The 27,706-nt window shown below is 45.9% G+C and overlaps 1 protein-coding gene across 6 annotated transcripts in view; it reads right to left on the bottom strand.

Moving 5' to 3' along the window:
• The window catches only part of ANKRD6 (ankyrin repeat domain 6), a 334,377-nt gene that overhangs the window by 3,550 nt on the left and 303,121 nt on the right, over positions 1 to 27,706 (bottom strand). For 4 of the 6 annotated variants that reach the window (XM_063916978.1, XM_063916981.1, XM_063916980.1 and 1 more), the window contains exons 10-15: positions 21,700 to 21,804; positions 19,033 to 19,170; positions 14,606 to 14,791; positions 10,195 to 10,347; positions 9,984 to 10,097; positions 527 to 854 (exon numbers count right to left, since the gene is read on the bottom strand). In XM_063916978.1, the coding sequence (XP_063773048.1) occupies positions 527 to 854; positions 9,984 to 10,097; positions 10,195 to 10,347; positions 14,606 to 14,791; positions 19,033 to 19,170; positions 21,700 to 21,804 (1,024 nt within the window). The remainder of the gene's footprint in view (positions 1 to 526; positions 855 to 9,983; positions 10,098 to 10,194; positions 10,348 to 14,605; positions 14,792 to 19,032; positions 19,171 to 21,699; positions 21,805 to 27,706) is intronic. The other 2 variants (XM_063916984.1, XM_063916983.1) reach the window with 2 other exon arrangements.

The raw sequence follows: 27,706 nt of genomic DNA, 5'->3' as shown, positions 1-27,706 counted from the left end.
CCAGCAATCTAAACAAAAGGACATGAGAAGGGATTACTTTGTATAGTCTAAAGCTTCATAGTCATTCCCTAAAGTCTCTCTATATGAATCCTGTACTTACCTAATTAGCTCTGTGGAGTTTTAGATTTTGAAAGCAACATTCATGAAATGCTGAAGTAACTCTGTCACTCAGCCCAGTAACGAAACACTTAAGGTCAGGGCAGTATATAACATATTTGGGTGGTGGAAGGACACCAAATATCTGTGCAATGTGCTCCCGATGTATTGAAATGGTAGAAGAGGTGGGGCTTGGAGCATGCATGACTTCTATAATGGATATTTGATGAGTATTGCTAGTCAGAAAGGTACTATTTGAATGTTGTAAAATTGCATTTTACTTCTCTTTTACAGTTTGGTTTTGCCTAATTTTTCAGAACTCCTTTAGCATATGTGCAGTAAGCACTTTCCCATACTTACATTACAGATGCTGAGTCAGGTGACCTATTAATTGCTTGCATGAAATGATATATCTGGCTGGCTGACTTACATGCACACACCATGAGTTCTTGAGGGGGAGGAACCTGGTTCCTTCTGCCGCTTTCCTCACAGGGAAGTGACTGTTCTCTGGTTGGATCGTCAGATAGGCTGCTCTGCCGGGATAAGGAATGCTGGATGGAGCACGGTGGCAGGACAGATGTGTCAGTAATGTTGTATTCCTTGCTGCTGCTTGGACTCTCTGAAATGGGGTGATCTGTAGACTCACAGGTTGAAGGGGATGATTTAGCTTTGAATGGTCTGGAATCTCCAGACAGTTTCAACTCAAGGTTCTGGATTTTTAGTAAACACCAGGTTTTTAGCTCATTCACTAAGGAAACCTGAAAAGATAGCCAGTTAAACTGTTGGTTAGTACTTTAACAGTATGTAAAAGCTATACACCACTTTTTTTAAGATAAAAGGATCTGATGCTTGCATTGCAGGCACAATCGTTACTCATAGCAGCTTCATATTATGTTCCTATGTTATAAGCCACCAGCAAGTAACTTTGTAAAAGGCTCTGCATGTGGATACTCAATGATTCTCACTGCACTGAGGGCCTGATTCAGAAAGGTACGCTAATGCAGCTTCAAGTGCGGTTTTCTTCACAGCGCAAATGCAGATATCAGTACGTAAAGCTGGCGGCCAGAAGTGAAAAGAGATGCCCGCTGAAGCTACCACAACATATTCGCAATTGCGTACACATACATAGTCTATATGCAAGAACAAGGAACATCGGTCTGAAGGGTAGACCTATGGCTATGCAGACTGGAACCGGCAGGCTACTAAGGTATGCAGCTGATGCCAGATACACGGCCTGAAAACGGCCATGACACATCTGTGTTTTTACAATCACTCCCCAATAACACCATGTTAACACCCTCAAATGGCCACTTCCTGTCAATCACTTTGCAAAGGAATCCTTAGTGCATGCAAGTTTGCAGCAGTACCATGCATAATACAAATGTAGCACATGCACAATCTGCCGGTAATCGCTCAGTTCCGTGGAACATTGGCTTTGCGTACTTCTCTGAATCAGGCCCTGATTCTCTCAGGATACAGGCTACAAATAATAGTTTACCAGACACTGAAAATAAGAATTTACTCACCGGTAATTCTATTTCTCGTAGTCCGTAGTGGATGCTGGGGACTCCGTAAGGACCATGGGGAATAGACGGGCTCCGCAGGAGACTGGGCACTCTAAAAGAAAGATTAGGTACTATCTGGTGTGCACTGGCTCCTCCCTCTATGCCCCTCCTCCAGACCTCAGTTAGGGAAACTGTGCCCGGAAGAGCTGACACTACAAGGAAAGGATTTGGAATCCAGGGTAAGACTCATACCAGCCACACCAATCACACCGTATAACTTGTGATAACCTTACCCAGTTAACAGTATGAACAACAACTGAGCCTCAATCAACGGATGGCTCATAACAATAACCCTTTAGTAAGCAATAACTATATACACGTATTGCAGAAGAAGTCCGCACTTGGGATGGGCGCCCAGCATCCACTACGGACTACGAGAAATAGAATTACCGGTGAGTAAATTCTTATTTTCTCTGATGTCCTAGTGGATGCTGGGGACTCCGTAAGGACCATGGGGATTATACCAAAGCTCCCAAACGGGCGGGAGAGTGCGGACGACTCTGCAGCACCGAATGAGCAAACTCAAGGTCCTCCTCAGCCAGGGTATCAAACTTGTAGAACTTAGCAAATGTGTTTGAACCCGACCAAGTAGCAGCTTGGCAAAGCTGTAGAGCCGAGACCCCTCGGGCAGCCGCCCAAGAAGAGCCCACCTTCCTAGTGGAATGGGCTTTTACTGATTTTGGATGCGGCAATCCAGCCGCAGAGTGAGCCAGCTGAATCATGCTACAGATCCAGCGAGCAATAGTCTGCTTCGAAGCAGGAGCGCCAACCTTGTTGGCTGCATACAGAATAAACAGCGAGTCAGACTTTCTGACTCCCGCCGTTCTGGAAACATAAATTTTCAAAGCCCGGACTACGTCCAGCAACTTGGAATCCTCCAAGTCCCTAGTAGCCGCAGGCACCACAATAGGTTGGTTCAAATGAAACGATGATACCACCTTAGGGAGAAATTGGGGACGAGTCCTCAATTCTGCCCTGTCCATATGGAAGATCAGATAGGGGCTTTTACATGACAAAGCCGCCAATTCTGACACACGCCTAGCCGAAGCTAAGGCCAATAGCATGACCACTTTCCACGTGAGATATTTTAGCTCCACGGTCTTAAGTGGCTCAAACCAGTGGGATTTCAGGAAATCCAACACAACGTTAAGATCCCAAGGTGCCACTGGTGGCACAAAAGGAGGCTGAATATGCAGCACTCCCTTTACAAACGTCTGAACCTCAGGCAGTGAAGCCAGTTTTTTTTTAAAGAAAACGGATAGGGCCGAGATCTGAACCTTTATGGACCCTAATTTGAGGCCCATAGTCACACCTGACTGTAGGAAATGCAGAAAAACGACCCAACTGGAAGTCCTCTGTAGGGGCCTTCCTGGCCTCACACCAAGCAACAGATTTCCGCCATATGCGGTGATAATGCTTTGCTGTCACATCCTTTCTAGCTCTTATCAGCGTAGGAATTACTTCATCCGGTATACCCTTTTCCGCTAGGATCCGGCGTTCAACCGCCATGCCGTCAAACGCAGCCGCGGTAAGTCTTGGAACAGACAGGGCCCCTGCTGCAACAGGTCCTGTCTGAGAGGCAGAGGCCATGGGTCCTCTGTGACCATCTCTTGAAGTTCTGGGTACCAAGTCCTTCTTGGCCAATCCGGAACAATGAGTATCGTTCTCACTCCTCTTTTTCTTACTATTCTCAGTACCTTGTGTATGAGAGGAAGAGGGGGAAACACATATACCGACTGGAACACCCACGGAGTTACCAGTGCGTCCACATCTATCGCCTGAGGGTCCCTTGACCTGGCGCAATATTTTTTTAGCTTTTTGTTTAGGCGGGACGCCATCATGTCCACCTGTGGCCGTTCCCACCGATTTGCAATCTGCTCGAAGACTTCTTGATGAAGTCCCCACTCTCCCGGGTGGAGGTCGTGCCTGCTGAGGAAGTCTGCTTCCCAGTTGTCCACTCCCGGAATGAACACTGCTGACAGTGCTTGTACGTGATTCTCCGCCCAACGAAGAATCCTTGTGGCTTCCGCCATCACCACCCTGCTTCTTGTGCCGCCCTGTCGGTTTACATGGGCGACTGCCGTGATGTTGTCTGACTGAATCAGCACTGGTTGGTCTCGAAGCAGGGGCTCCGCTTGACTCAGGGCGTTGTATATGGCCCTTAATTCCAGTATGTTTATGTGCAGACGAGTCTCCTGACTTGACCACAGCCCCTGGAAGTTTCTTCCCTGAGTGACTGCCCCCCATCCGCGGAGGATTGCATCCATGGTCACCAGGACCCAGTCCTGTATGCCGAACCTGCGGCCCTCGAGAAGATGAGCACTCTGCAGCCACCACAGAAGAGACACCCTGGCCCTCGGGGACAGGGCGATCAGCCGATGCATTTGAAGATGCGATCCGGACCACATGTCCAACAGATCCCACTGAAAGATCCTGGCATGGAACCTACCGAAAGGAATGGCTTCGTATGACGCTACCATCTTTCCCAGGACTCGCGTGCAGTGATGCACCGACACCTGCTTTGGTTTCAGGAGATCCCTGACCATGGTCACTAACTCCTGAGCCTTCTCCTCCGGGAGAAATACCTTCTTCTGTTCTGTGTCCAGAATCATGCCCAGGAAGGGCAGACGCGTCGTAGGAATCAGCTGCGACTTTGGAATATTCAGAATCCAGCCGTGCCGTAGCAACACTTCCTGAGAGTGCGCTACGCTGACCAACAACTGCTCTCTGGACCTCGCCTTTATGAGATCGTCCAAGTACGGGATAACTGTAACTCCTTGCTTCCGAAGAAGTACCAACATCTCCGCCATTACCTTGGTAAAGACTCTCGGTGCCGTGGATAGATCAAACGGCAACGTCTGGAATTGGTAATGACAGTCCTGTACCACAAACCTGAGGTACTCCTTGTGAGGCGGATAAATGGGGACATGCAAGTACGCATCCTTGATGTCCAGAGATACCATAAAATCCCCCTCTTCCAGGCTGGCAATGACCGCTCTGAGCGATTCCATTTTGAACTTGAACTTTTTCATGTAAATGTTCAAGGATTTTAAATTTAGAATGGGTCTTACCGAACCGTCCGGTTTCGGTACCACAAACAGTGTGGAATAGTAACCCCTTCCCTGCTGAAGGGGGGGTACCATTATAATCACTTGCTGGAGGTACAGCTTGTGAATAGCCGTCAGGACTATCTCCCTCCCCGTGGGAGAAGCTGGCAAGTCGGAATTTAGGTAACGGTGAGGGGGCGTCACTTCGAATTCCAGCTTGTATCCCTGAGATACAATTTGTATAGCCCAAGGATCCACTGGTTGCAGAAATTTCGGAGACGCGCCCCCACCGCTCCTGGCTCCGCCTGTGGAGCCCCAGCGTCATGCGGTGGACTTAGTGGAAGCAGGGGAGGACTTTTGTTCCTGAGAATTGGCTGCATGGTGCAGCTTCTTTCCTCTACCCCTGCCTCTGGCAAGAAAGGATGCACCTCTGACTCTCTTGCTTTTTTGATAACGAAAGGACTGCATTTGGTAATACGGTGCTTTCTTAGGCTGTGAGGAAACCTGTGGCAAGAAAGTCGACTTTCCAGCTGTCGCTGTGGATACGAGGTCCGAGAGACCGTCCCCAAACAATTCCTCACCCTTATAAGGCAAAACCTCCATGTGTTTTTTAGAGTCGGCATCCCCTGTCCATTGCCGAGTCCATAAGACCCTCCTGGCAGAAATGGACATTGCATTTATTCGAGAGCCCAGCAGGCAAATGTCCCTCTGGGCATCCCGCATATATAAGACGACATCTTTAATATGGCTAAGTGTTAGCAATACGGTATCCCTGTCCAGGGTATCCAACCCCTCTGACAGAGTATCTGTCCATGCTGCAACAGCACTGCACATCCAAGCTGAAGCAATAGCCGGTCTCAGTAGAGTACCAGAGTGTGTATACACAGACTTCAAGATACCTTCCTGCTTCCTATCTGCAGGTTCCTTTAGGGCGGCCGTATCCTGAGACGGCAGGGCCACTCTTTTAGATAAGCGCGTCAGGGGAGGATTCCCAGCGTAACCTATCCGTTGGCGGGAAAGGGTACGCCATTAGTATTCTCTTGGGAATCACCACTTTCTTATCAGGGGAAGACCACGCTTCTTCACATAACTCATTTTATTCATGTGACGGGGGAAAAGTCATTGGCTGCTTTTTCTCCCCAAACATATTTACCCTCTTGTCAGGGACAGGGTCAGCCTCTGAAATGTGTAATACATTTTTCATTGCAATAATCATGTATCGGATGGCCTTAGTCATTTTGGGCTGTAATAGTGCCTCATCCTCGTCGACGCTGGAGTCGGACTCCGTGTCGACATTTGTGTCAACCAACTGAGATAGTGGGCGTTTTTGAGACGCTGACGGCCTCTGAGGCGCCTGGGCAGGCCCGGGTTGAGAGCCCGGCTGTCCCCCGGCAGCAACATAATCAAATCTCTTATGTAATGAGTTTACATTGTCATTTAAGACCTTCCACATATCCATCCAATCAGGTGTCGGCTCCGACGGGGGCGACACCACATTTATCTGCACTTGCTCCGCCTCCACGTAACCCTCCTCATCAAACATGTCGACACAGCCGTACCGACACACAGCACACACACAGGGAATGCTCTGACTGAGGACAGGACCCCACAAGGTCTATGGGGAGACAGAGAAAGAGTATGCCAGCACACACCACAGCGCTATATACACAGGGATACACACTACCAGAAGTGAATTTTTCCCAATAGCTGCTGCGGAGCTGTGAAGAGAAATGGCGCTGGTGTGCTGAGGAAGAAGGCCCCGCCCCCTCAGCGGCGGGCTTCTGTCCCGCTGTTTCTGACTAAAAAATGGCGGGGGTTTTACACATATACAGCCACAGACTGTATTATGTGTCTTTTTTATGCCAAAGGTATTCTTATTGCTGCCCAGGGCGCCCCCCCCCCAGCGCTCTGCACCCTACAGTGACCGGAGTGTGTGGTGTGCAGTGGGAGCAATGGCGCACAGCTGCGGTGCTGTGCGCTACCTTAATGAAGACAGGAGTCTTCAGCCGCCGACTTCATCACCAACTTCTGATCTTCTGGCTCTGCGAAGGGGACGGCGGCGCGGCTCCGGGAACGGACGACCGAGGACCTTTGCCTGTGTTCGAACCCTCTGGAGCTAATGGTGTCCAGTAGCCTAAGAAGCGCAACCTAGCTGTAAACAGGTACGTTTGCTTCTCTCCCCTCGGTCCCACGTAGCAGTGAGTCTGTTGCCAGCAGATCTCACTGAAAATAAAAAACCTAACATTACTTTCTTTACTAGCAGGCCGGGCACAGATTCTAACTGAGGTCTGGAGGAGGGGCATAGAGGGAGGAGCCAGTGCACACCAGATAGTACCTAATCTTTCTTTTAGAGTGCCCAGTCTCCTGCGGAGCCCGTCTATTCCCCATGGTCCTTACGGAGTCCCCAGCATCCACTAGGACGTCAGAGAAAAGTAGAATTAGTGAAGCACAAAATCTTTGTAGCAGTATCAAAGAAAATGGTGTTTACTACTAAGTCAATAATATTGAAGACCAATGGCTTTTTTCCCCCCTTTCATACTCAGAGAGACAGCAAAATATTTTTAATAAATCTCATCACTGTATCTTAGCTCCATATACTCTCATCTGGGCTACTCAGGTGTCCTTAGTGAGGGATCCATGCAGTTAGCATCAGAGCCAAAAATTATTTTAACATATAAACCCCTCCCGCACCCTCAGGTTACTTAACTACCAGAGGAGTCATGTTCTGGTGATGCTTTCTCCAATATAGCTCATGCACAGAAGATATCTGGACTATGGAAATATGGTGCCAGCAGAAAATATAGCAGTGCAGGCAGTCAGGTAATCTGGTATGAGTTTGTACTGGGTGGAGAGTGTGCAGAGTGCAGACCTCCTTGAATCAAAGGCTCATATGCACAGGATACTCTGCATATATTGTAGATACACCACTGAACACAGCAGATTGTTATATAATAAACAGGCAGGGGCAGGAGGCTTGTGTGAACTAATGAAGCCACACACTGCAAACTTCTCCATACAATTGAGTTGTACAGCGCTTCCCTTTCTAGTTAGTAAAATCCAGGAAATCTAAGTGATTCATAGTCATTGACATTAACAAGCCTATATTGGGGAAAGAGGGTTTGGACTGCACATCCTAGCTAATTATAATGGGATGTGCTACCTAGCTGAAACTTAATACCACAACATAGAGAGCAGGTACACCATACAACCATTAGAGTTATAATAAATGTAATAATTATACATCATATCACATTCACAAGCCTGCTTACACTAGGGTTGTCCATTGATAGATGACTCCTGCAGACTGCAGCCAACATCATCCATAGGACTGCTTTCACTGATAGGCCCATCATTAATGGCAAAACTAGTCACCATCATCACCATGAAACCATAAATTGCTGGTAACCCATCTCTCAGACTCCACAAATGCAGATCCAGCTCACATTTGGTATTGGCTGACAGGACACGTGGCAGTCTGTCTTTCACTACTATATTTTTGTTCTGGCTATTTGTGTGTAGGCACAGCACTGTGTTTTAGGGATAAGATCATATGGGGGTTATACAGATATAATAAATTATGAAGAGGAAGCATATATATATATATATATATATATATATATTTATTTATTTATTTATTTTTATTTTTTTCATTATACACTTGATAAAATAAATTTATATAATTTACCAGATTACTACAACCGCAATGTGTTTATATGCATAGTTATCACATATTAGCAGCACAATATGGTTTAACATCTAGCATCTCATAATTTGAGAAGCCGTACTTGTATTAAGTATCTGTATAAAAAGTAGCATTATAGCTGTGTAAAAAGAAGCAGTTACAGATTTCTTCTAAATTTTGCCAAAACAAGTTCTGTCGTGCTTTGTATACAGACTCAGACGTGCATACAGACATACACTCAAAATTAGAAAAAAAATGTGAATGCTACTTTTTACACATATATACAAGTGTGGTTTTTCAAATTATGAGACTGTTATCTTTATGGGACTGAGTTTACTGTACTTTTTACTAGGCCTCCCCATTGCTTTAATAGGCAGCCTCACCCACCACTAGTCCTTCACTCTGTGAGACTTGTGATTTCACGGACTGGGTGCACTGCTTAGTAAAACACAATAGGGCTGGCACACTACTGTATGTAAATGAATTGCTCAAGCTGTCATTGGGGCTGAGGGAGTCTGCCTGTTAAAGCAATGGGGAGCACCGGAAGAAGTTCAGTAAACTCAGTCTCATAAAGATATGTCTTACAGCATTTGAAAAGCCATACTTATATTGTATAGCTGTGTAAAAAGTAGCATCTACTGCTTTTTTTCAAATTTTGAATGTATATCTGTGTGCATGTCTGAGTCTGTCTATGAAGCACAACAGAGCTTGTTTTGGGAAAATTTGTAAAAAAAAAAAAAAACTATGGATGCTACTGTTTACACAGATATACAATACAAGTGTGTCATTTGTGGGAACCAAATCCTAGCTCATGGGCATGGTAACCATTGGCAATACCACTATGCCAAGAGAGCTATGGAGACAGGTGACTGACACCTGCAGTGACATAGTGATGTTGCTCATTGTATTTTTTTTTAATAGTGCTGTGTGTCCCAAGACTATTGCTGATTGTAATGTTTTTGTTTTCTTTTAGGGAGTTGTGTAGAAATCTGAACTGTTCTTTTCTTTGTGTGCATCGGAGACACTGAGATAATCTCTTTCTGTGTTCACATTTGTAATTAATGTAGAGATCGTCTAACAGAATAGTTCTTAAACTACAAGCATCGTTTGACATTACAATTGAGACTTGACACATGCGCAATGGTGATTTTCAAAAGTGAAACCTGGTGGACGAACACCAGTATTGCACCCGGCGGATATTTAATTAATCACACTGTGACTGAACACACTGCGCTGCGACAAGGCAAAGGGAAACGTAATGTGACTAGTTTTTCGAACTATATGCCACACGGAGGATAGGTGAGCATGGCTACATCTGTAGTCCATAGTTGCTTCTCGATGTGTTTTATTAGGAATGATTAACGCTTCAAAGTGTTTGCTCACATTGTGCAGAATACCTGCTTACTGTATGCGATATAGAGACATTTGACTTAATGCATAATTCTAGGATTGTCTCCACTATCTTAACAACAATTACGTCACAGTTGCAGATCTGGAATCATTAGACTGATTGACTTCCAGGCACAATAGAAACATAGCATATACACTGATTACAAATAAGATTGATAGCTGTGGTATACCAGACTGATGTACCTGCCGTTTTTCTACTTCATTTTTCTGTACATCCGACTCCTGCTGAAGGCGGCAGACACACTCTGCCCTCTCCACAGACATCCGCTCAATCATTAGCTTGTCCAGGACCCGCAACTGTCGAGAGTTTTGTAACAAAGCCAGTGAGACCTTATGTACTAGAGGTTTTAAGCAATACAACTTACTGTAAAGTGACCGTGCTAGTGTATCACACCTGGTGCTGGGTTTTGCTGTCCATCTGTCCCAATTTTGCATTCATTTGATCTTGCACGGTGACAATCTCTGCTTTTACTTCCTCTTTTGTGGCCTCCAACTGATTCTCAAGTTTGCTTAAGAGTGGCTCACAACGACATCCATTGATGGGTGCCTACCAAACAAACCATGCATTTTAATATTTATTTATGCTGCATTGTAGTAATATAAAACAGGTCTGAATTGTAGAACCTTCATTTGCTTGAATAATCCCTGTGACTGTTGGTAGAGTATATTTTCAATTCAGATGTTAAAACACAAAGAACTACTTATATTATGGCAAAAAATTACACCATCATGAAGAAGTACAGTAGCACAGTGGTTAGCAATACCGCATCAAAATCCTGGGATTAACGTAGTTACCCTGTGTATGTTCTCCACGTGTTTACTTGGGTTCCTCCACGCATTTATTTGGACTACAAGGCAAAACAGCTGAGCACCTGTAGATCAAGTGACTGCAAACTGCATCCCGTCACATAATCAGCCACGTTCATTTACAAAAAACAATGGACAGATGAGTACTCCACAGGATATCACAGTCCGGTTGCAGTGCATAAACAGCTCATCATACCCTGCAAAGAATGTCTAGAGTTCAGTGGTGCAAATACCACAGGCAATGGGCTACTGAGAAATGGAGGACGATGATCTGGTCAGAGGAATCACCATGGTCTCTACAAAAGTTTCCAAAGAGTGCATGTATGATGCCAACCTAAACAACTATACATGCTTGCTCCAATAGTGAATAATTCTGTTGGTTTCATAATAGGGCACATGTTGGCATGCTTGGGTACAGTCATGCCCATAGTTCCAGTAAGTAGTGATTAGTATTAACCTTGCATGATGATATTCACTCTATGTTGCAGCATTTCTTCTTAATAGAGCGCTGAACCTTGGATGACAATGGTGGCAATCACAAAGCACGTGGTCACGATGAGCGCTACAATTATACTATCCAAGTGTCTTTTCCTCTTCAATCGTCGGATATGAACTCAAGTAGTTTTTATATATTCTGGATGGTGTTTCTATAGCTGTCACCCGGCACGGTGAAGAGCGTGACAAATGCTGCCGCATCTTTCCTCTGCAATTCCTGGCATTGGTAGGTTAAGTTATTGACATTGGTAGACATAATGACGCAGCATGTGGTGGCCCAAAGTCTTTTTAAGAGACTCTATATTAGTGTTTCCATTTTATGTTCACTGTACTAAACAATTTTAGTAAACATGAATTAACTCGTAATCTTCTATGTGCTAACTTGGAAACAAATTAACACTTAGTAAACTACACAACAGACTTTTGTTGCACAACAAATCCTACTGTATCACAGTGGTTCCCAAACTTTTTTTTTTTAATCACGGCACCCAAGAGTATCAGAACTTTTTTCCCAGCACCCCTAGACCAAAAGTTTGTCACGAAGAAATTCAGATAAAAAATATGAAATTAAATAAACTGTGTTTATATGTCAGCCCTAGGTTCAGTTATGTGGTGAGAGACAGGGTTATTCTCTGTTTGTCCACATATTTTATGATTGGAAGCCACAACCACTGGTTTTGCCTATTACACTGACCATATATAATTTGAATTGGTCCTGGACCACCCAATCCAGGGGACCCCAGGGTGCCACAGTATCCAGTTTGGTACCCATTGCTGTATCAAATAAGTTGCATGATCTGTAACCGATGATTGTCAGCTAGACGTATATAAATTACTGTGGCTGGTCCTGTTTCTGACACAGGGCCTAATTCTGAGTCACGGCAAAGTCAATATTTCAGAAAATTACCGATGTTTTTCAACTACGCAGATGTTAAACATCACAGCACATGTGCTCCACAATATGTAAGCACAGGATCGCAACAGATAAAGATGCATGGTCTCAAAAATGTTTAGAACTGCACTGGGTGTACCTGGGCAAAGTCTATTCAGATGCACAGAGATACACTGTGTTATGGGAGTGTCATGGGTTTAACTAGCAGACCGTGGATGCAACCTTAGTCATACTGATCAGAAATTACCAATGATTTAGATGCAGGAATTAGATGCACTTGGTACAGAGTGTAGTAAGCTTAATAAAAATGATTCAGTAAGCTTGAAACAAGTATATTTAATGGAATATCTGCACAAACCTCTAATTACTGTCAAGCATAACTCAAGCCTGGCTAGTAACAATAATTGCACAGACTAGACATACCATACGGGTAACAGCTATAAAGGTTGAGTATCCCTTATCCAAAATGCTTGGGACCAGAGGTATTTTTGGATATCGGATTTTTCCGTATTTTGGAATAATTGCATACAATAATGAGATATCATGGTGATGGGACCTAAATCTAAGCACAGAATGCATTTATGTTTCATATACGCCTTATACACACAGCCTGAAGGTCATTTTAGCCAATATTTTTTATAACTTTGTGCATTAAACAAAGTGTGTCTACATTCACACAATTCATTTATGTTTCATATACACCTTATACACACAGCCTGAAGGTCATTTAATACAATATTTTTAATAACTTTGTGTATTAAACAAAGTTTGTGTACATTGAGCCATCAAAAAACAAAGGTTTCACTATCTCACTCTCACTCAAAAAAGTCCGTATTTCGGAATATTCCGTATTTCGGAATATTTGGATATGGGATACTCAACCTGTATAAGTATATTTTGAGCAAAGCAAATTTTGAGCAAAGCAAGCATAATATGCAGGTTTGTTTTTTTTGTTCTTTTAATGAATGGTTATTACTTACTATCTTTGAGCCTGATTAAGCCATGCAGTGCAAGCAGCCTGGTGAGAGTGAGCCGAGCTGAGCGGTGTAGCATCTTTTTCAATTGACAGCACATCTTAGTCACAATCGGATGCAAGAAATCCAATTCACGAGATTTAATATGCAACACGTGTATATCTGTGTGCAACTGAGTCTGACAGGACGAACAATGAAACTCAACGTGAAAAAAACAGTGGCTGCTGCATTGTAGCATACTGTATACAGATAAAGACTCCGCCGCACACAGATACACAAATGTTGCATATCAAATGAATCAGTGCAGTCTTGTGAAGCAATTTTGTTAAATCACATTGTGAATAAGACGCACATCAAAAGGACACGGAAAAGATGCTGAATCCCATGCAACCTGGTATGCCGAGAAGAGATGTGACTGCAGCAATAACGTATGCGTCTAAGGAAGTGATAGCGCTGTATGGTGATGCAGCAAGAAGCGTCTATTACATGCAGATGCCTCCTGCTGTAGTAGTGATACGAGCTGCATCCTAGCACGCAGCATGAGATCACTCAGACAACATCGGGCGGCTTATGCGTCATGGTGCAGCATGTCGCAGAGGCCAGTAAATTTATGTCCTATGACGGAAATCCCTGGCCTCTTCCCATACAACAGCGGGGCCGCTCCTCCTTTTTCATAAATGGAGGCCTTAACTACCACCTCCCTGCCCCCCCAGACGGCAGCAGCGTGTCAAATACTGACAGTCTGCTGCGGATCTACTTCCTATGTCGCAGGAACAGCTCGCACACGTGCACAACGGGTCCTGTGCAACCGCACCTGAATGAAGTGCCTGTATGTGTGTTTTATTTGCATGAAATCTGTATTTCCCTACTGCCCATGACAAAAATGCATAGGCATACCTGTATGCAGATTATGGCTTACTGAAGAAGTGGAACCGGGAAGGTTTAGGGCTGGCGAGCGAGTGGTGACCAAGCACAGTTACAGTTTTCATGGAATTGCGACTGAGGTGCAGCTGGACGCATGTCACGTTTACACCTGTCAGAAGCGGGTATCTCTTGTGGGCGCCTGAGGCTGGTGCAACAATATGCAGTGATGGTGATGACAGCACTAGCTACTGCTTCTGTTTGCATATAGACCTCTCTAGCTGATACTATAGTACTTAAATAATTAGTGTGGCTGCTACCTAATAAGCTGCGGGCCCGCGGCCATCTATTCGCACTACTTCATTCATATTTCTATGTGGACTGGGACAGGAAAGAAGATTCCCATTTGATTTTAAAAGGGAAAATAACAGATGTTTATATTTACTTTCAATTATATCATATATTTACGTGTATTTCATATGGTAAATGTGACTTTCAAGTTTATTCATAACATTGTCAGAACACTACTGTCTCTTGTGTATATAAAATGTCATTACATTATTGGGGAACAATAGGTTCAGCTGGTGCACATACTGTATATAAAAAAGCAATTAACTGTACCCATGTACTTTATTCTTAGCTTAACATATAATATCAGAAGAATGAAAGTTAGTATTCTTGTAAATGAACTAAGCCATAGTGATAAGTCTTGCCTGCATCTACATTACAGATACTGCAGGCTTTTATTTCCTGCTTCTATTTCTGTAAAACACTACCTGCATAACCTTGCCATCCTTCCCCCTGTATAGAGTGTAAAGCTGGTACGCCCTGGCCTCGTGTGGAGGGAAAGGTGGTGACGGGCCTCTGTGTTTGCTTCTTCTCCTGTGATTATGGCCAGCTTGTTGACCACCACAGAAAGGTTGTTGATCTGCAGGCGAAGTTGGGTCTGAAAGAGCCGAAATCTAAAGAAATGGGAAAAAATACTTTGTGGAGTCAATTGCCAAAGTGGAAAAGAACATGTAATACAAATCATTTACAAAAGTTCCAAATGTTTTGTATAATGTACCTCTTATGTTTTCATGACATCCTTCCTACTACATTATCTACAGGTCAGGTACTAATTAACATATCTCTCTTAGGCAGTGGCGTAACTATATGGTGGCTAGACTGGCAAACGTCCAGAGGCCTGAGCTTCGGCGTCTGCATAGGCCCGACGCCACAGCCTGCATTCCCGAACTCCTGGATCACCATATGCCATGACCACGCCAATGCTGCTGTCTGCTGGGCCCGCATGACCCCCAGCTGCCTGCCACATACCTGAGGAGTATTCTCTGTCATTGGGGTCCGGCCCTAGGCATATACATTATAGGCAAATGCCTAGGGCATCCCAAGATTAGGGCCAGCAGCCAGATTAACAATGGGGGGTGCTGCTCCCACTAAGTCTGCTGCCCATCCCTGCAGCCAATTATGTGTGTGGTGTGAAGGAAGATTGACGGGTGCAGTGTTCCCACCCCCTTCCCTACCCAGGCTGAGCAGCACCGCTAATGTCAGTGCTCTACTCAACAGAGCAGGCTGTATATATATACTGTATGCTTATAAATCACAGTGTAACAACAGTAAAAAGAGCAGATAAGATTAGGCATTAAAGTACTAGTTTATGCAATCTCTGTGTGAAGGCTTTGTGCAGCAGGTGGGGGGTGGGGAGGTTGCGGGCCTGAGATTTATGAATGAGAGGTTGCACACAGATGTAAGTGGAAAACCAAAAACTTCAGCAGCCCAATTACACCCATGGTCAGTTAATGAAGACCTCTACCATCGAAAGAAGCAGTAAAGTCACTGGGAACTCACTAAAACAAGTATGCAGGAGGAGAGGGAGCACAACATATGAATTTGTATGTGTGTGTGTGTGTGTGTGTGTGTGTGTGTGTACTGTATATATACATTATTATGCATACAGATGGAGCCGCGCTCATCTAGTGCGGCTCCATCGCAAACGTGCACTCCCGGCGGAACTAGGCGATCTGGCGTCTAGCCCTGCTATGGGAGTGCACAGAGACGCTCCCAACTGTCCTCCATGACCAGTGGCAGAACTGCAATATGCCACACAAACAAATACTCTGACCGGCCCACCAGCAGCCCCAGAAAAATTGAGACTCCATTGTAAAACTTTCACGCTGTGCACTCGTTGTCAGGAATGACTTGCAGTCTGCTCCTTGTGGCAGAACAATGGACGTGGATGTATGGCATTTTTGCACAAACAGCTGGGCAGCTGCAATTAACATTGGGAACAAACTTTGTTTTGCATAAAATAATCTCAACTCCCTCCCCCTCCCTCCCTCCCTTACCTATCCCATCCTGCTATATCTTACATACTGTAACATACATATATGGGGGTATATTTACTAACATTCGTAATTCTCCCGATTTGGTGGGAGAATAATCACGAATGACATCGAAAGTGTAAAACTGCAACTTTTTGAATTTATTACGACTAATTTACTAAGCTGTCGTATTCTGCATTTTCTTTTGTTCCGATGTCGATGTCATTCGTGTTTTTTTTTTGTTTTTTACGGCAGTGATTAGCAAAACACTGCCGACTTTTTCTAAATGAATCTCGGCCGGATCTGTGTGATCCGTGCTGGGGTTCATTTTTTTTTTTTTTTTTTAAATAAGCACTGTAAAACTGTAAAAAAAATGGTGTGGGGTCCCCCCTCCTAAGCATAACCAGCCTCGGGCTCTTTGAGCCGATCCTGGTTGCAGAAATATGGGGGAAAAAATGACAGGGGTTCCCCCATATTTAAGCAACCAGCATCGGGCTCTGCGCCTGGTCCTGGTTCCAAAAATACGGGGGACAAAAAGCGTAGGGGTCCCCCGTATTTTTAAAACCAGCACCGGGCTCCACTAGCTGGACAGATAATGCCACAGCCGGGGGTCACTTTTATACAGTGCCCTGCGGCCGTGGCATCAAATATCCAACTAGTCACCCCTGGCCGAGGTACCCTGGGGGAGTGGGGACCCCTTCAATCAAGGGGTCCCCCCCCCCCAGCCACCCAAGGGCCAGGGGTGAAGCCCGAGGCTGTCCCCCCCATCCAATGGGCTGCGGATGGGGGGCTGATAGCCTTTTTGTAAAAGTGTAAGATATTGTTTTTAGTAGCAGTACTACAAGGCCCAGCAAGCCTCCCCCACATGCTGGTACTTGGAGAACCACAAGTACCAGCATGCGGCGGAAAAACGGGCCCGCTGGTACCTGTAGTACTACTAAAAAAATACCCAAAAAAAGACAATACACACACACCTTGAAAGTAAAGTTTTATTACATCCATCCACACAAACATACATACATACTTACCTTATGTTCACACGCAGGTCGGTCCACAGCGGTTGACCGAAAGTGACCTCACCGCTGAGCAGAAAGTTCCCACCATTGGTTACAATGGAGCGCATAGGCGCTACATTGTAACACTGCCGCGTGCTGCCTGTCAGTCAGTACAGGAGCACACAGCTGATCAGGAGGGTGCCACAACGTGGCGCTCCCTGATTGGCTGAAGAAACCCACTTAGACAGAAGTCAGAGTGGGTTTCTGGCATTCGGGGAAAGGGGACCCATGTGATAACATGGGTCCCCTTTCAGTGCGTGGCTCGGGTCTCCGTTTTATTTTTTTAATCAAGTACGTGGATTACAAAAGGATTATCCGAGGAGCCTGGTACCCTGGATCTGGTGAGTATAATTTATTCAACAGGTACCCCATGGATTCTACTGGACAAGAGGACCGACCTGCGTGTGAACATAAGGTAAGTATGTATGTATGTTTCTGTGGATGGATGTAATAAAACTTTACTTTCAAGGTGTGTGTGTTTTGTCTTTTTTTGGGTATTTTTTTAGTAGTAGCACTACAGGTATCAGCGGGCCCGTTTTTCCGCCGCATGCTTGTACTTGTGGTTCTCCAAGTACCAGCATGCGGGGGAGGCTTGCTGGGCCTTGTAGTACTGCTACTAAAAACAATATCTTACACTTTTACAAAAAGGCTATCAGCCCCCCATCCGCAGCCCATTGGATGGGGGGGACAGCCTCTGGCTTCACCCCTGGCCCTTGGGTGGCTGGGGGGGGGGGACCCCTTGATTGAAGGGGTCCCCACTCCCCCAGGGTACCCCGGTCAGGGGTGACTAGTTGGATATTTGATGCCACGGCCGCAGGGCACTATATAAAAGTGACCCCCGGCTGTGGCATTATCTGTCCAGCTAGTGGAGCCCGGTGCTGGTTTTAAAAATACGGGGGACCCCTACGCTTTTTGTCCCCCGTATTTTTGGAACCAGGACCAGGCGCAGAGCCCGATGCTGGTTGCTTAAATATGGGGGAACCCCTGTCATTTTCTTTCCCATATTTCTGCAACCAAGATCGGCTCAAAGAGCCCGAGGCTGGTTATGCTTAGGAGGGGGGACCCCACGCAATTTTTTTCCAAAAAATTAACACTTTCCCACCCCTTCCCACTGATATACATGCACGGATCTCATGGATCCGTGCATGCCTATCCAATCACGGCTCAAAAAAGCAGGTCTGTTTTTTTTTAGCACTTTTTTACGAGTTGTATTTTTTCACGGCAGTGTTTTTTTTTTTTTTTTGCTTTGCACTTCTTAGTAAATGACCGAGATTCATACTTAAACAGCCGCGTTTTGACCGATGGTGTATTCATTCGTATTTTTTTTGTTGGACTTCAAAAAAAATACGAATGCCCTCATCACTGCCGAGATTTGAGTTTAGTAAATGACCGAGATGACACTTTGAAGAAAAAACGGCATCTCGGTCAAAATCGGGACCTTAGTAAATATACCCCATGGTCTCCAAAACTAATGGCCATTATGTTTTGCAGCTCCTCTACTCCCTGTTTTTTTTTTCAGGACATGAAATAAGGGGTGGGCTCCCCTACACCTCTCCTCCTGCCAGACCACCACCTCCCTCTTCTTTACCTCTGCGGCGGCGTACTATAATGAGTCACTCTAACCCCTTCTGATAATGCCGCCAGTGGGCCCCTTCATAGCGGCAGGCCCTGGTGCAATGCCCCAGCTGCACCGCCACTAGGTCTGCACTTGTCCATGACCCAATAAATGATGTAGTAATAGTGAGAGAAGGATCTGATTCCTATAAGATACAACAGATTCCAGTACGTTCCACTATAGCTAGGTATAGGCAGACAGATGTCTAGTACCTTTTCTTTAATCTTCCCCCTCTTTCCTTTCCTCTGTTTATATCCTGCAGCAGCAGGTCGCTGGTCATCTTTGCTATCTCCTTGCTTAAAAGCAGCGTGCTCACTACTGTGGGTGTCATCGGCTGCTGAAACGCTGGCCTGGAACGACAATTATGTGTTATAAATGGAATATGTCAGACTGTAAACATATTTTACACATAAAACAAAATAATAATTTGATGTTTACTATAATTACATTAATATTAGTTTTAGCAACAGAAAACTGCAAGAGATGGCAAAATACAAGTTTCAAACTTGCACATCATTTTTGAAAGATCTGTATTAATTCCTTAATCAATTAAATTATTTGAAACAAACTGGAAGAAGAAACCTGCCACTTCCCTCGTGTAATACAGAACACTGAAAGGCCTTTCCAACCACACTGTCAGGGTCCGTGCATTGCCCCACATGTGCTTACATTAACTATATGAACCAAAACAATAATAAGAAAATAAAGACACAGACAACAGTGCTGGTATTTTAAAATAATGATACATTTAATGACCAATTTGTAATAAAATTGGTAGTGACAATAAAGAACATACATGTCAAACACAATCAGCCACACAAACACTGTTGTGCAACTTACCCAATGACAAAACCCTCCCATGCAGGAGGTGTAGCTATTTCCCAGTCAGGACAACTGCCCTACTATAAATGACATTATGAGCGGGAGAGCGCAGCTAACTAAACTAAACATTAACAAGCTAGAAACCTTTCTTTACCGCCACATACAACCAGTGGCAGATTTAGCGGGGGGCGATTAGGGCGAACGCGCCCCCCCCCCCCCCCCCTATACATACTGGCGCCGGGATAGACGGCCGGGTCCCACCGCGGCAATCATCTGCACAGTCGCGGCGATCATCTGCGCAGCCGCAGCCAGGCAGCACATCCGTCCGTAAAAGTGCTTCCGCCTGGCGCCCGGCCCGACGATCTGCTGCGGCAGCCGCAGCCAGCACTGTAGTGAAGCCTGGAGGCGGCTAGCAGCCAGCAGTATGCATGATCCTGTCCTCTCTCACCCTGGCCACTACACCTGCTCTTTTCACAATCAGCAGCATGTACTCCCCTCTCTGCCTTACCCAGGTAAGTGGCCTGAGATCTGGGCACCTGGCTGGCGCTGTACTTGTCACAGAGCTTCGGGCTGACCCCTAATATCTGTTGTAATACACATGTTACTAATGAGCAGTATAGACATTACAGATAACTCCTGCAGGTTATCACATGGTATATGGATAAATAATATGGTTTATGGATAATATGTTATATAGAGCACCCTGGGATACAGTCAGGGGAAGGGTCATTGCTGGGTGCATCACTGTGATATGAGCAGCTCGCATCCCGCGATGTATGATGGGAAGTGAGATAACGGCGCAGTTCTAGGAATGAGACATCGCTCCCCGGATAAGTCTTATCTGCTCGGACAGGCTGCGCCCTGTGCAGAGAGGCCTTTTCTGTATCACCCTCTCCCTGCACATAGTAGTGATGAGCCCCCCTTCCGCAGGGGATTTTACTTTGTTTTACCCAGATCCCTGCTGCTTGAGATAATTCTCCCAACTGGATCTGCTTACTAGGAGGGAGTTTCCATAAAGAGAAAAAATGCACACATTATGATATATATGTGTGTGTGTGTGTGTGTGTGTGTGTGTGTGTGTGTGTGTGTGTGTGTGTGTGTGTGTGTGTGTGTGTGTGTGTGTGTGTGACTGTGTGTGTGTGTGTGTGTGACTGTGTGTGTGTGACTGTGTGTGTGTGTGTGTGTGTGTGTGTGTGTGTGTGTGTGTGTGTGTGTGTGACTGTGTGTGTGTTCCCAGATGGACCATTAAAATCAAGTTTGTTATTCCATTAAAGAGTATTGCTGTGGCAGAAACTCTAGTAATAGTGTGTAGTAAAGTTGCAGTGTGTTGTAACCCAGCACTGCAACTGCTCGGGGCAGATCCACACATGTGCTCATGACAGCCTGGCTACCGCAGGTCCGCAGATGACCAGGACCCAGTGTCACCCCCTCACCCTGGACATCCCGGTGGGGACCCCGCACCATGAACATCACCAGGTGCTGTGGGCCTTCATGCTGGTTGTGGCCAAGTGGCTGGTGCGGCCGGAGAAGAGCATGGCTGGCTCCCGGGATGGCGGGGAAAGCCAAGGCCCAACCTCCTAGCAGCACAGAGATGCTCGACCCCTGGGACTGTTCTCTGTGTCGGGCTCGAGTGATGTCCCGCTGCTAAGGTAATCTATTTTAAGTGGGAGGGGCATAACGGAGTGGGAGGAGTCAGTATAAATTTTTAATCCGACCCCCCTAAAACTAAAGTCTAGATCCGCCACTGCATACAACTCAACAAATAGGGTGGGCAGGACGGTGGAGCAGAACAAAATAGGCAGTTAAACTGCATATCAGCAACTAAGAATCCAAAAACACTTCTACCTAAACGATACTATAGGAGAGGAACATCCGCAACTAGAATATATAATCTTAAAGGGGAAACATCACCAGCACATTAAAGGGGCAATGCACAGAAAAAAAACTTGTGGTTTGTCTTCCTTCATGTTTATTAGAAAACCTTCAGTCTCATATCTTTACAAAACATATGTGACCATTAAAAAGGGTAAAAAAAAAGATTAACGTGAAAGGCATACTTTACTGTCTGCAACCTCTTCTCTTGGCACTGACTGAGCTCTCCTCTCCTCTTTTAGCTTTTCTCTTTTCTTCCTCAAGCTTCTCCCACGACTAAAACGCAAAATCTATAGAAATATACATACTTTCATTTGTCATGTACTTTTAACGTGTGCTTTATCTTCAAGTATTGCCAATACAATTAACAGTGGTGGTGCGCCTAGAATGTTCTTGATCGAGCAAAGGGCCACATAATACCTTTGTGAAAAACCATAAGATCACATCATGAAGCCAGACCACCAGCATAAAGCAGCCCATAGCCTAAACATCAGTTTAAGTTACTGTATGCTTTAATAGCTAAGCTGGTGAGCTGTCACCATTGAGTAAAACCGCCAGAGAATACAGACTATGGCCACAGGCTAATTGTTCTGCCGGGGCTGTTCATTTACAGCCCGATAAACTTGCAGGCTGCACTTAATGTGGATTTCTGTTCAAGCCTAAGGGAGGCTCATAGAGAAATCTGGTTTAAGTGCTATTATCGCGGTGCCGCGAACATGCTAACTTATAGCTCTAGGTACTTTTCACGGAACCTATGGGATAACGCGCTTTAGCAGCAAACTTACAGCGCAAGAAAAAATAAGATTTTAAACCTACCGGTAAATCTTTTTCTCGTAGTCCGTAGAGGATGCTGGGGACTCCGTAAGGACCATGGGGATAGACGGGCTCCGCAGGAGACATGGGCACTCCAAGAAAGACTTTAGGTCTGGGTGTGCACTGGCTCCTCCCTCTATGCCCCTCCTCCAGACCTCAGTTAGAGAAACTGTGCCCAGAGGAGACGGACAGTACGAGGAAAGGATTTTTGTTAATCCAAGGGCAAGATTCGTACCAGCCACACCAATCACACCGTATAACTTGTGTTATACTAACCAGTTATCAGTATGAAAACAACATAGCATCAGTCCAAGACCGATGAAAACTAGAACATAACCCTTATGTAAGCAAAACTATATACAAGTCTTGCAGAATTAGTCCGCACTTGGGACGGGCGCCCAGCATCCTCTACGGACTACGAGAAAAAGATTTACCGGTAGGTTTAAAATCTTATTTTCTCTTACGTCCTAGAGGATGCTGGGGACTCCGTAAGGACCATGGGGATTATACCAAAGCTCCCAAACGGGCGGGAGAGTGCGGATGACTCTGCAGCACCGATTGAGCAAATAGGAGGTCCTCCTCAGCCAGGGTCTCAAACTTATAGAACTTTGCAAAGGTGTTTGAACCCGACCAAGTAGCAGCTCGGCCCAGCTGTAGTACCGAGACCCCTCGGGCAGCCGCCCAAGACGAGCCCACCTTCCTAGTGGAATGGGCCTTGACCGATTTTGGTAACGGCAATCCTGCCGTAGAATGTGCCTGCTGAATCGTGTTACAGATCCAGCGAGCAATAGTCTGCTTTGAAGCAGGGCACCAACCTTGTTGGCTGCATACAGGATAAACAGTGCTTCTGTTTTTCTGACTCTAGCCGTTCTGGCCACGTAAATTTTCAAAGCCCTGACCACATCAAGGGACTCGGAATCCTCCAAGTCACGTGTAGCCACAGGCACCACAATAGGCTCGTTCATATGAAAAGATGACACCACCATAGGCAAGAATTGAGGACGAGTCCGCAATTCTGCTCTATCCATATGGAAAACCAGATAGGGGCTTTTATGAGACAAAGCCGCCAATTCCGACACTCGCCTAGCCGAAGCCAAGGTTAATAACATGACCACCTTCCAAGTGAGATATTTTAACTCCACCGTTTTAAGTGGTTCAAACCAATGCGACTTAAGGAAACTCAACACCACGTTAAGGTCCCAAGGCGCCACCGGAGGTACAAAAGGAGGCTGAATATGCAGCACTCCCTTCCCAAAAGTCTGTACTTCTGGAGAGAAGCCAATTCTTTATGAAAGAAAATGGATAAGACCGAAATCTGAACCTTAATGGAGCCTAATTTTAGGCCCAAATTCACTCCAGTTTGTAGGAAGTGAAGGAAACGGTCCAGATGGAATTCTTCCGTAGGAGCATTCCTGGCCTCACACCAAGAACATATTTTCGCTATATACGGTGATAATGTTTAGAAGTCATGTCCTTCCTAGCCCTTATCAGCGTAGGAATGACCTCATCCGGAATGCCTTTTTCCGCTAGGATCCGGCGTTCAACCGCCATGCCCTCAAACGCAGCCGCGGTAAGTCTTGGAACAGACAGGGCCCCTGTTGCAACAGGTCCTGTCTTAGAGGAAGAGGCCATGGATCTTCTGTGAGCATTTCCTGCAGATCCGGATACCAGGTCCTTCGTGGCCAATCTGGAACAATAAGAATTGTTCTCACTCCTCTCTTTCTTATTATTTTCAACACCTTGGGTATGAGAGGAAGAGGAGGAAATACATAGACCGACTGGACACCCACGGTGTCACTAGGGCGTCTACAGCTACCGCCTGAGGATCTTTTGATCTGGCGCAATATCTCTGTAGCTTTCTGTCGAGGCGGGACGCCATCATGTCTATCTGGGGTAGTCCCCACTGATTTGCAATCCGTGCGAAGACTTCCGGATGAAGTCCCCACTCTCCTGGAAGCTGGTCTTGTCTGCTGAAGAAGTATGCTTCCCAGTTGTCCACTCCCGGAATTAACACTGCTGCCAGTGCGCTTACATAAATTTCCGCCCAGCGTAGAATCCTGGTCGCCTCTGCCATTGCCACTCTGCTCCTTGCGCCGCCTTGGCGGTTTACATGAGCCACTGCGGTGATGTAGTCTGACTGGATCAGAACTGGTTGGTTGCGCAGTAAGGTCTCCGCTTAACGTAGGGCGTTGTATATGGCCCTCAGTTCCAGGATGTTGATGTGAAGACAAGTCTCTTGACTTGACCAAAGACCTTGGAAGTTTCTTCCCTTTGTGACTGCTCCCCAACCTCGGAGGCTCGCGTCCGTGGTCACCAGGATCCAGTCCTGAATGCCGAACCTGCGGCCTTCTAGAAGGTGAGCACTCTGCAGCCACCACAGGAGAGATACCCTGGCCCTGGGGAACAGGGAGATCCACTGATGAATCTGTAGATGTGACCCGGACCACTTGTCCAGTAGGTCCCACTGGAAAGTCCTCGCATGGAGTCTGCCGAAGGGAATGGCCTCGTATGATGCCACCATCTTTCCCAGGACTCGAGTGCAGTGATGCACTGACACCTGTTTTGGTTTCAATAGGTTCCTGACTAGAGTCATGAGTTCCTGAGCTTTTTCTATCGGAAGATAAACCCTTTTCTGGTCTGTATCCAGAATCATGCCCAAGAAAGTCAGACGAGTCGTAGGAACCAACTGCGACTTCGGGATATTGAGAATCCAGCCGTGTTGCTATAACACCTTCCGTGAAAGTGATACGCTGTTCAGTAACTGCTCTCTTGATCTCGCTTTTATGAGGAGATCGTCCAAGTACGGGATAACTGTGACACCTTGCTTGCGCAGGAGCACCATCATTTTCACCATTACCTTGGTGAAAATCCTCGGGCCCGTGGAAAGCCCAAACGGCAACGTCTGAAATTGGTAATGACAATCCTGTACCGCAAATCTCAGGTACGCCTGATGAGGTGGATAAATGGGAACATGAAGGTATGCATCCTTTATGTCCAGAGATACCATATAATCCCCCCCTTCCAGGCTGGCGATGACCGCTCTTAGCGATTCCATCTTGAACTTGAACCTTTTCAATTATAGGTTCAGGAATTTTAAAATTTAATATGGGTCTGACCGAACCGTCCGGTTTCGGGACTACAAACAGGGTTGAGTAATAACCCTTCCTTGTTAAAGCAGGGGAACCTTGACCACCACATGTTGAAGATACAAATTTGTGAATTGCATTTAACACAATCTCCCCTTCCTGGGGAGAAGCTGGCAGGGCCGATTTGAAAAACCGGCGAGGAGGCACCTCTTCGAATTCCAGCTTGTAACCCTGAGCAACAATTTTTATTGCCCAGGGATCCACCTGCGAGTGAACCCAGATGTGGCTGAAAAGTCTAAGACGTGCCCCCACTGGGGCGGACTCCTTTAACGGAGCCCCAGCGTCATGCGGTGGATTTTGCAGAGGCCGGGGAGGACTTCTGTTTCTGGGAACTAGCTGTGTTGTGCAGCTTTTTCCCTCTGCCCTTACCTCTGGCAAGAAAGAACGCACCTCGTACTTACTTGTTTCTTTGTGATCGAAAGGACTGCATTTGGTAATGTGGTGCTTTCTTAGGCTGTGAGGGAATATAAGGCAAAAAATTAGATTTACCAGCTGTAGCTGTGGAGACCAGGTCCGAGAGACCTTCCCCAAACAATTCCTCATGCTCCATATGCCTCTTTGAGTCGGCATCACCTGTCCATTGCCGGGTCCATAGGACTCGTCTAACAGAAATCGACATAGCGTCTTTGAGCATCTCTCTTTTATATGCCCTAGGGTCAATAAAATGGTATCCTTATCTAGGGTCTCAATTTCCGCTGATAAGGTATCTGTCCATGCTGCTACCGCGCTACAAACCCAGGCCGACGCAATTGCCGGTCTGAGTAAGGTACCAGAATGTGTGCAAATGGACTTCAAGGTAACCTCCTGCTTGCGGTCAGCAGGATCCCTGAGGGTAGCCGCATCTTGGGATGGCAGCGCTACCTTTTTGGATAAGCGTGTCAATGCTTTGTCCACCCTAGGGGAGGATTCCCACCGTATCCTGTCCGTTGGCGGGAAAGGATACACCATAAGAATCCTTTTGGGAATCTGCAGTTTTTTGTCTGGAGATTCCCAAGCTTCTTCACATAATTCGTTCAACTCATGTGAGGGGGAAAATGTTAACTCAGGTTTCTTTCCCTTATACATGTGTACCCTCGTGTCAGGGACAGGGGGTTCCTCTGTGATATGCAAAACATCTTTTATTGCAATAATCATATATCGAATACATTTAGCCAATTTTGGCTGTAATTTTGCATCATCGTAGTCGACACTGGAGTCAGAATCCTTGTCGGTATCTGTGTCTATTATTTGGGAAAGTGGACGCTTTTAAGACCCCAAAGGTCCCTGCGACATAGGGACAGACATGGGTTGACTCCCAGGCTGTACCTCTAATCTTTTGTGCAATAAATTTACATTAGCACTTAAAACATTCCACATGTCCATCCAGTCAGGTGTCGGCGTTGTCGACGGAGACACCACATTCATTTGCTCCACGTCCTCTCTGTCACAACTGAGGACTGGAGACCGTGACTGGGAGCCTCAGTTGTAGGGGTTGACGGGTACCTGAATGTTGGAGGAGCGATGGGACTCCTGGACATGCGTAAAGACAGTAGCAAGGATGCCCGAAGGCGTGACCACGACAACTGGAAATATCTTTCAGTGATTTTATTAAATGAAAAGTCATAAAACGTGCAAAACCAATAGAAAGTCACAAGTGGAAATTTAGGTGTGCAACTGGTTAATACCAGTAACCTGGAATGTAGAGAAAAGTTCTGTAAACTGTAAATGAAGCTAGGATTCGCTGGAAAACTGTAGTTTGTTGAAGTGTGGCTGCTGGAAAGCCGGAATACAGACACAGGTGAGTAAGGTGATGTTGTAGAGGATTAATCACAGAGGTGTCGTGTTACACCACAGAGTGTAACACAGAGGAGTCAGGCTTGAATGCAGGAGAGTTCACTGGAGATTCTGTAGAAGACTGCACACAGGAACCACTGGAGACAAATGAAGCACTGACATCTATCTGGCCCAGACACAGGATACTTATACCTGCAGCTTTGCAGGCATTGGCTGGGCAATTATGCAGATTTCAGAGCCAGTAGATTGGAGGAGCTGGAACATGTGATCGCATCCAACATGGCTGCGCCCATGCTGGTAGTAAGATGGAAAACCTGGTTTGGAACACAATGTAGAAACATAGTAGTAATGGCGGCTCCGGCCGCAGAGGACAGGAGACGCCAAACAACAAGTGCATGCTGAGACACGTGGAAGGCAGCGGAGGCCGCGGAGGGCGTACAACCAGAAGGGAGATAGTGTC

The sequence above is a fragment of the Pseudophryne corroboree genome, chromosome 4 (assembly GCF_028390025.1).
Source record: "Pseudophryne corroboree isolate aPseCor3 chromosome 4, aPseCor3.hap2, whole genome shotgun sequence".
Lineage (NCBI taxonomy): Eukaryota > Metazoa > Chordata > Amphibia > Anura > Myobatrachidae > Pseudophryne > Pseudophryne corroboree.
Note: the sequence above shows the minus strand (reverse complement) of the source record. Positions and strands in the feature narration are given on the sequence as shown.